Here is a 9693-nt window from a genome sequence, read left to right as displayed (position 1 = left end):
GATTTCGATCTTGATTCTAAATCGCTTTGGATCCGTACGATACCTGACACTCGATCGATCTGTTCGACGACCTCGAATCTTTTCGATCAAATATCCATCTTAATGCTTTGACAGTGGTTGGGGTTGAAATGAGTTTTTAGGGACAATCATTGGTGCACTCGATTTTTTCGATTGATTCCAATGCATTTTACTTCTAGTTTTCAAACAATTGAAAATATTCGTATCATTCTCGAGTTTCTTGAAATTTTTTTCTTCATAATACAACTCGTTTGATAGTAGCTCAGATTGAAGGTAGAAATAACAGAAAGAAGTTGATTACTGAAATTCATAGAGTCATTTATTACTTTGATGTCTAAGTAATAATAAATAAAACCACATATATGATAAAAGACTTTGTTCCTTTCTTTCATCGACCCCCGTCCTTGACCGTTGTCGATGATAAAATTCTCTCTGTTCGATAAATCACTGTTAAAAATGAAACCAGCTCGTGTGAATTTCGATCGATCGCTCAACGAACATCATTCACATTAGATGTATTTTACACAGCCGTGCTTCGAACAAATAATAACAATTTATTCATAACGAAACACAAATTGTACTTGGACTTAACACATGTATACACGTATGATGGACGAACTTATATATGTACATATATACACTCTTATCGATCATGTCGACAATTTTGGTTTTCGCTCTCGCACTTATACACTACAATATTAAAACGTGTGTACGTAACATTAGACATATAGCCAGTATTATACATATATTCCATACGTAAACAAATCTAAACTAGGAGTAAAAGAATGAAGATAAAGATTAAGGGGTAAAAATTTATTATAATACACGAATGTATTTTTCAGACACAGTCTCTCTTATCCCCCCTTTGAATAACTTTAATTACGATGCAACAATATCTTACGTGTGCGTGCTTTAGTCAGAACAAGTGGTACACAAATATCAACTATTTAAAACTACGAAAAAAACACGTACGCGTGGATTTGTCATAAGTACCCGTGAGAAATGCGAGTATACGCGGAAACTCGCAATAAAATCACAGTTAACGATTGATCCATCTACATCTGGACCATAGTCAAAATGGTTTCAAGATGAGTCTAATAAAATGGTGCTTCGAACAACTAACAAGAAACGACTCGAAGACAATACATTTCCTTACTGTCGTACCTGTACGTACTTTTACGAAAAAATTGTTTGATTAATTCGTTAAAAGTAATTATCGTCAAGATACGATCATATATGCTAATAGCATAATAAGAATACATAAAATCCAGGAATTTTTTCTCGTTTGTCGTTGGAAACACCATTCCCGGGTATAGTCGTAAATATATAATATAACATAATATACAATTCCTCTAATATTAACTAATATAAGTTAAACCCCATAACAGAATAGGAATATCGTTTTCTTTTTACGAATTCGTCGTTTTAGGTCTGCAAGGTAGATGATACACGATCGTTTGTTAAGAACGAGCCTGCTGTCCGTAGATCTCGCTCTACGTTAGTCATTATCTCTCTTTTTCATACATTCTTACATGTACACGTTTATACGGAAGAGTTCTTTGGAATTTTGAGTGAAAAGTTTCAATCTGTCTACTTGCTTAGCCGAATGCGAATGAGTAGTTATTGAGCAAAATAAGGTCTGACGGATACACAGGACGTGCTGTTTTATGAAATATCTAATTTCTAAAAACCATAAGCGAATACGGCTCGTACACTTAACCTACGCGATTCGTGTATTTTACGGACTATTTACAATGGTAGAAACGATATATTAAAACGATATATGGTAACGCTCGAGAGTCAAGAACGAGCAGTGGGGCGTAAAGCGTGGACGGACCAAGCCATTTCCATCGACGTAGGTAAGTCGATGCCTGTTCGAAATCAAAGGAGTAGAACAATAGATCGTAAGGCCTAGAGCTCGGAGGAAGGTGGCGCGCCAGAAGTGATCTCAAGAGCGCCGCGCCGCGGGTGTTCGAAAGCATTTTCTCGATATCATTCATGCAGGTCAAGATCTCTTTTGGTATTGATGACCGTAAAAGCCATATCTGCAATTAGAAAACATTATTTGAGAACAATACAGTTCATCTCACGGAAGGAGGGCACCGTCTATTCATGTAAAATTTGAGTATACAATGAAGCACATTCAATAAAGCAAAACGAATCTCGAGCCTAAACGGCTCTTTTGTTCCATAACATTAATATGCTAATTCAATTATCCGCGTGGTTGCCGACAAGCCTTTCCTGAACCCCGAATCGATCGACCTTGAAAATCACACCTCCGTTCCCCCTCCCACCTACAATCAGTAAACTAATTCGTAATCGGTAAAAAGATTCCCACGGTCGTGTCCCCTTGTGTGTGTTCAGTTCATCGATGTTTCTCGTATGTATCTCGTGTTTCAGCTCTCGAGCGCCGCCGATATAAGTATATTACGCCGTGTTCCCGCGCGGGAGATCATAAATGCGGTCAGAAATATGATATGAACTGAATGTGATCACGATATACGATTTTGAAAAACTAAATTTGCACGATCCTACCTATTCTGATAGAGTTACATCATAATTGATCGCGAACGAATCTCAAATTTTGTGTTTCATCTGTTTTTCTGCTTTTCTTCTTTTACCAATTTTTATTCCTTTTCATTCGTTAATCTCTTCTTGTTCCTGGGATGTATGCAAATTTTCCGCCCCTTCTAACCTTCCTTTTTGTTTAAATCGATGGGTTTAATATATCACGGGGACTGGTCGACGTAGCTGTTCCATATCCAACGTGGTAGATGCAGCCGATGTAGGGGCATGCTGATGGGACGATGGTATAGGAGTAGATCCTGGACTGCTTCCAGGACTGCTAGTCGTTACAATGCTTCCGGGGCCAGTTGCCGCCGAAGATTGGAACACTAAAGGTGGGTGAGGCGTAGTGGCAGGTACGCTATGGTGCCCAGTTGGAAATAGTGGTCCTAGATGAGACGCCGTTGTCGGATACGGCTTAGCTCCTGCCGTAGATGTGGAATAGAGTCCCGTGTAGAAGCTACTGACTACTGCTGCCGCGGAAGCTGCGTTATTGTTGGCCGCATCTGCTGCCGCGTTCGTCGATGGTGAGCCTGTCCCACTACCAGCTACCAGCTTGCTCAAGTGGACGGCGTCGAAGGCGGATCCGAAGTAGGGCGGCAAGGGCGGATAATCGAGAGGATGTGGATGGTGGTGATGATGAGAGACTGGTGTGGCAGGTGCAGCAAAATATGGAGGTAACGGAAAACTGGCGAAAGCACTTGAATTTATTGACACTGTTTTATTATTACCGATGGATGCTGGAATCTTTGGTTTCCTTCGTGGACGGTATTTGTAGTCCGGATGTTGCTTCATATGCACGGCACGCAGGCGTTTTGCCTCGTCGATGAAGGGTCGTTTTTCCGTATCAGAGAGAAGCTTCCATTCCGCACCAAGTCGTTTAGATATTTCTGAATTATGCATCTTAGGGTTATCTAATGCGATCTTTTTTCTTTGAATCCGAGACCATACCATAAACGCGTTCATAGGCCTCTTGATGTGTTGCTCCTGCGGGGTTGGTGTCTGCTGGTTCATATCCTGGCCCACATGGTGAACGGAATGGAGGTCCATGCCGGTGAGGAACCCATAGCTCGGATGCTGTTGGTGAGAGCTTATCATAGTCAACCGCCGTTATTATAAATGTAATAGATGGATGTGTTGTCAATTCGAATCGAACCTTTCGAATGTCTCTTTAACTTCACACAGTTGTGATATTCATCAAACTCAATGACGGTCTTTGTTTACACACCAAACCACTAACGGAATTTTCTGTTGTTTTTCGTAAGTTTGAAGACACTATATACAACTGGCAAGAAGAAAAGAACTACACGAAGAATGGAAAGGACAAACCTCCTAGGCGTAGGTAAACGAACTAAACAGCTGAACGTGCGCGTCTCGACTGCCAATGTCGACTGAGTGTGTCGACTGACGAGCGACCGGTTTGTGACCTGTTGGGGGAATCCATTCTTCCTCTCTGTTTCTCTCTCTTTTCTCTGATAGATGTTTCTCTGTCCACCTGGATTTCGAGGGCGGAACCGACGCAGAGCGTCGTACGCCGCGCCCACGAACCGACCCTCTTCACGCTATTCGTCGAAGTTGCTTCGGTGCACACGTACGTGTTCTACCCGTTCTCCCTAGTAAACGACACCGACACACCAAACGAGGAACAGCAGCAACCCCTCTGAGCCGTAGCTGAACCGAGGAGGGCTGCTGCTGCCTCGGAGACCGCGAGCTGCAATTATTATTATCGATTACCTCGATACGATGAAGTACAAATAGCGTATAGGCTGCCCGTTATTGACTACCTCTGTTCGTGTACTGCTTTGCACGCCAACGGCGACGCGATATCGCGCGATAATTGGTTATGCTTATTCCCACCCCCGTTCATCCCTGCCGGCCCACCACGACGACGACATGGAGTATTCTTGGTCAACGAGCTCGAGCACTTTCGAGTGGATTAGGTCTTTCGCTTCGATCATCGTGCATTCTCCTCCATCTGACCTCGAAAGAAGCGAGTCTCGACCGGCATTTATATGATTCCCGTGATTAGAGTCTGGAATCTTGTTACGTTGGCATTTTCGTTTCATTTGTTTCATTATTTGAGATTTTAATTTTTGTGCTTTACTTATGGCTGGTTCGCAGCTAATGTCTAGCGGAGTAACAAGGAGGTACCGACCTTTTTATTTTTCGAGCGAGGATTTTTAGCAGAATTATTTTTACTCTTCTGGAGATACATACACAAACTATTTTTTAAATTTTCATTTTGCGCAGCGGGAATTAAAAATTCTTCCTGCTCTATATTTTTCAATGACGAAATATCCATGATGCTAATTATTTTCCTTAATCAACAGTCATAAACGTTATTACTTCTCTTTCATCCTATCTAATGAAATTAATCGCGTTACGAGGCCAGTAGTCTAACACAATTGCGAAGACGAATGATCAGCGTCGTTTCTTTGCCAGGCGACTAATTCAGGGTCGTCGTTTTGTCGAGTAATTAATCAGAATTCGTATGTTGGTGTCCTTCTTTCGCCCCGCAGAAACAATGAAAGGCAGAAATCTGCCGGTTCCTTTCCTGTGGGAAATCTGAGGAACAATGAAAAAAATCTCTCGACGACAGGCACTTGGATTAGAATGGAAAGCAACAGCGGCGAAAGGAGCGAGCGGTGCCCCTTTCCCAATCTCGACTCACCGCGCCCTCCGCTCCCAAAGGACATTCAGCAATGTGAACGAATAAAAGCTCCTGTGCTCTCTCCCTTTCTCTCCTTTCCACCCTTTCCGTCTCTCTCTATCAGTGAACTGCATTAGTCGTTTGTGCTTTTGTGTCGCGGAGGCGCGTACGCCTCGCTGCGGTGTCTCCTTACTTCGATTTTCAAATAATCGATTAAGCTTCCTCCGGCATTTTGGAACGAAGTGGCGGTCGACCGAGCAGTATCGTATCGACTTAACGATTATTACTTCAAGAGTTATTCCAGTTATAACAATGAGATCGAACAGGACAATTTTTCTCGGTATATAATTTCGTATTTGCGGAGAAGTTTCTAGGAATGTTTTCCAGGGAATATTATTTTAAAGAGTTTTCGGAATTTATTCGTACGACCGTAGAGAATATTGCTGCGTATCTATTGTCTGGTCGTATAATAGCGAGAATCTGCCGAATAAAACTGCTATCAAAATCTGCTGCTATTTAAAAAAATCGTCGATGGCGCTCGCCGAAGCGACGTGGAACGGGAGGATGACGTAGCGCCAATAAGAGAACGGTAAACAGAGGGAGGAAGCGATTATAGCGCAAAAAAAAGAGGAAGGAGAGCGAGGAAAAGAGAGGAGCCGGACTCTTCCGGGGGAGGAAAAAAATCCGTCGGCGGATGGTCGCCATTCCGTCGGTCCGGATCCTGGGAAATACGTGCACGGTCCCCCGTGGACTCACACAAGTCGGCCAGGCTACCAATACACGTCCTATCTTTCTCTATGCAGTTAGGTGCAAATTGGTATTGAAAAATCTCGAAGTCAATTAAAACTCGAGATACAAAGGATTTGGCGAGACAAAATACCAATTATCTCATGTCCTCCGCCTCTGCCTGTCCCTTCGATTCCCTCCACCGCCGCCCCCGAGGGGTGCAACGGGTTGGGCGGTGGGCGAACGAGGTGACTAGCGGAGGGGCTGAGAGCGCTTACAAGAATTCAATTCCATTAAGCATTGAAGTGAATAAAACGAGGCAGCTCAGCGTGGATGGGCATCTATATAACGCAGCTCGCATCTCGGTTATCTACCTAATAAAGGTTCGACTGCCACCCCCCGCTTATCCTCCTCTTTCTCCACCTCGTGGCCCCTGTCTCACCGAACCACCACCCTCTGCACCGGTTCTCCGCTACCCTCTACGACATAAAGCATGTGCCAGTGAGGTGTCTATGAGACAATCCCCCGGGATGACAATGCTTATCCCACGTATGAATGCCAGCGATGCTTCCTAGGTAATTTAAGTATAGCCTCCTCCCTCTTCTTCATCCACCCAATACACCCCAACCGCGTCACCCACTCTTTTCATCGCTTTACGTCATCCACCTCCAACCATTCGAGGAAGCTGCATATCTTTAGGCGTGCACGTATGAAAACCCGTTGTCCTCGTTTAATGATTGCCATTAGAAACAAAATCTTTTCGCAGCCCACACCACTTTCCCCTCTCTCGTCCTCCTCCTTCTCTGTCCCTTTTCCACTATTTTTCAGTTAGATAAGCAGAGGCTCATCGTTTCTTCGGGTCCTGTGAATTTCGAATGAGTCTAAGATCCGTCTGGGGACTGCGCGTTAATGTTTTTGTACCCTATTGCCAAGGTCGATCTAAATGGTAGTGTCGCGAAAATCGCGGGACCCGAACAATCCCTGGCTTTTGTCTCACCAGAGATTACGATTTTGAGAGTGTAAGCTCGCGAATGAATTTCGCCTCGCGACTGATATATTTCTCTTTCCTACTCTTTCTTCTATCTACTCATCTATTCTTCTTTCTTACCCCGTTTGGTCTACCTATAACCGCGATTTGATTGTGTTACTGGAGCACCCACTGTGGAGAAACTAAAACAATTATATTGATTTCATCTTTGATTAAGTTATTCGCTTAATGTAGCACAAGTTCGAAGTCGAATGATCGATTAATTATGGTTAGAATAATTGGTCGGATGTGCGAAATCAATGTGAATATGATGGGAAACAATGAAATTAGCTTACTATGAAACGATCGAGCAGCCCTGACTCAACTTTGACAAACTTCCTTCTTCCATACTCAGAACCATAAAGTAGGACTTTGCAAGTTCTACGTATTAGTTTGATACATATCAATTGAGATTTATTTTTCAACTTGTAAGCAATTAAATCTTACATTAAAAACGGCTGAATAGGCAATTGACTCCACTATCTGTAGTACACATTTACTGCAATCCGCTAACGTATTAAGCATCACTATCTCCATTCAAAGAATGCTCTTCTAGTCGCAAATCGAATAGAAACGTCTACAAACCTCCATCCTTCCGGAGATCACGTGCATTGAGCGGGGGTAGTTCTCACTGAGGTAGCGAAATCCCGGCTAATTAGTAATCGTTCTCCGCCTCCGTTAAATCCGCAGGTGCTCATCCTATCTAGACAGGACGCCGAGCATGTAATTCGGATGCGCTGAATTATCCGCGCGACGTTTCAACGTTGATCCTGCAAATTAAGTTGACTGCGCGACTCGGCCAAGCTGTTAGAAGCAACCTCGTCACCGTGAAGGGGGATCCGAAGGGTGGCGGAGGATGGCTAAGGGATGGTAAAGAGGGGTTGGTCCTGGAAGCAGGTGGGGCAGAACGGGAACGTAATCGCAGCGTACTTTGGGTGATTATAGGCAATCGTAAAAGTACCAGAAAGCGGCTTGTAAGAGGGAGCAAGACAGAGAAGAGGGGTTGGCATACGGTGAGAGGGGTAGGACGGAAGAAAGGAAGGTGGAGACGGGGCGAGGACGAGGGATACACGGGCCCATGACGGTGCTACGTCGCCACCCCGACGTACACGCTCGAACGCGTTGCGTAATTAGCGACTGCCTCTCCGGTTTTGTGGGTGGGTGAGGGGGTTGTTGGACGGCTTGGATGGCGAGGGTGAAGTGGGCGCACCGTTACCGTGCATCGGGATTGGGGCACTCCCCGAGAACGCGTTCGAGTAACTGGCGATCGGCTGAAGCCCACCGCGTGCATGAGCAGTAGCGAACACACGTGCGATCTACAGGGTGGTTCTTCGTATAAGATGTGAAGCTTTTCGAGAATCGTTTTTATTAGTGTATGATTTGTCGTTGATTCACTCTGATAGTTGTTTGTAACATCGTAACGTTTTAACCTTGGGTATGTTATTGCGTATACCGGGTTATAGTTAGATATTTTTGAAGAGGTGATAATGATTCTATCAAAGTCTGAGTCAGTTTAACCCCTTACTTTATAACATCGAGTACCACGAACGGTACAATCTGATTTCCATTTGATAAAGGCAGCTTTTACTTGTAATAAGTTTTAGCGTCGGTTGTTCAGATCGAAGATTAGTAAATACATATCGTATCCAGTCGACGTCGTATGATTGTACCTTTCGCTCACAAATATGCGATTCGATCGCGTCCAACCTGTATGGAAATTAACGGTGACGCCTCGTAGCTACTCCGAGGAAGCCTCACGCACAAACGGCTCGTAACGATCAATTATCGGGCATAACGCTAGACTGGGAATCATTATATATCGCCAAAGCGACAGCGGATTTTACTACGTAAATAACGTCTTGGAGGGAGCGATTCTCGTGTTAGTCGGCCGCAGATCTGATTTTCCTCGTGGAGAGGGGCGAATTATGCGGTTCGTGGCGTCGACACTAATCCTTGTCGAAACAGCCCCTGGCACCAGCCAAGGAAATAGGAGTGAGGGGGCAACGAATGGAGAACCAAGGGGGTGGCGTAGACCGACGTAGACGCAATTAATGCAGAGAAACCAGCCGCGGACGTTGGGGGAGATTCGAGGAGGGCATCGAAGCTATGCCACGCCGTGAGACGTAATGACTAATTGAGATTGGAAGAGAGAAGGGAATAATACGATCCGGCTGGTCACGGTAAAACGCACTTTTTTTTCTTCTTTCTTTCTCTTTCCTCCTTTATCCTTTCGTTCCCTTCTCCCTTTTCTCTGGCCCTCACTCCTCTCCCTCGTGTCGATTACAAAGGATCTCTCGCCTGCAGGCACACCAATGGAATTACGAACTACGCTGTCGCGTACCTCGCAGAGCGCCGATCTCCGTCACGATTTTAATACGATCGATTTATCGGCCCGCTCTTAAGTATCTCGAGTATACCGATTTATAAATTTCTTCCGCTCGTTTTTCGGTTAGTGAATATTCATCTCGATATATAACGTTTACTCTGTATAGCTCGTATTGTTCGTACGATTAGTTATACGATAAGGTAAAGCGGGATTATTTGAATCAGAAGGAGATATTTGCGACGAACTAAGTAATTTGCGTGGTACGATACTGCTACGATAAATAGGCAAGTATATCGTGTACTTGACAACTCGATGGCAATAGTTACCTATGTGGATGTAACTTCTATTTATCAAAAGGAATATTTGTTCGAGTATTAACTA

General features: G+C 44.1%; 1 protein-coding gene across 2 annotated transcripts; it reads right to left on the bottom strand.

Moving 5' to 3' along the window:
- Window positions 1-816: 816 nt before the first annotated feature.
- LOC138178095 (transcription factor sox-3) lies at window positions 817-4338 on the bottom strand. 2 transcript variants are annotated; one of them, XM_069109569.1, is made up of 2 exons: window positions 3740-4338; window positions 817-3660 (listed from the first exon to the last, which is right to left on the bottom strand). In XM_069109569.1, the coding sequence occupies exon 2, from the start codon at window positions 3631-3633 to the stop codon at window positions 2740-2742; it is 894 nt and encodes a 297-aa protein (XP_068965670.1). In that variant the 5' UTR covers window positions 3634-3660; window positions 3740-4338; the 3' UTR covers window positions 817-2739. The 2 variants fall into 2 exon arrangements, with proteins under 2 accessions (XP_068965670.1, XP_068965669.1); XM_069109568.1 differs by having other exon boundaries at window positions 817-4336.
- Between the last annotated feature and the right edge of the window lie 5355 nt (window positions 4339-9693).

The sequence above is a fragment of the Bombus flavifrons genome, chromosome 3, assembly GCF_040668555.2.
Source record: "Bombus flavifrons isolate JBK064 chromosome 3, iyBomFlav1_principal, whole genome shotgun sequence".
Taxonomy (NCBI): Eukaryota; Metazoa; Arthropoda; class Insecta; order Hymenoptera; family Apidae; genus Bombus; species Bombus flavifrons.
Note: the sequence above shows the minus strand (reverse complement) of the source record. Positions and strands in the feature narration are given on the sequence as shown.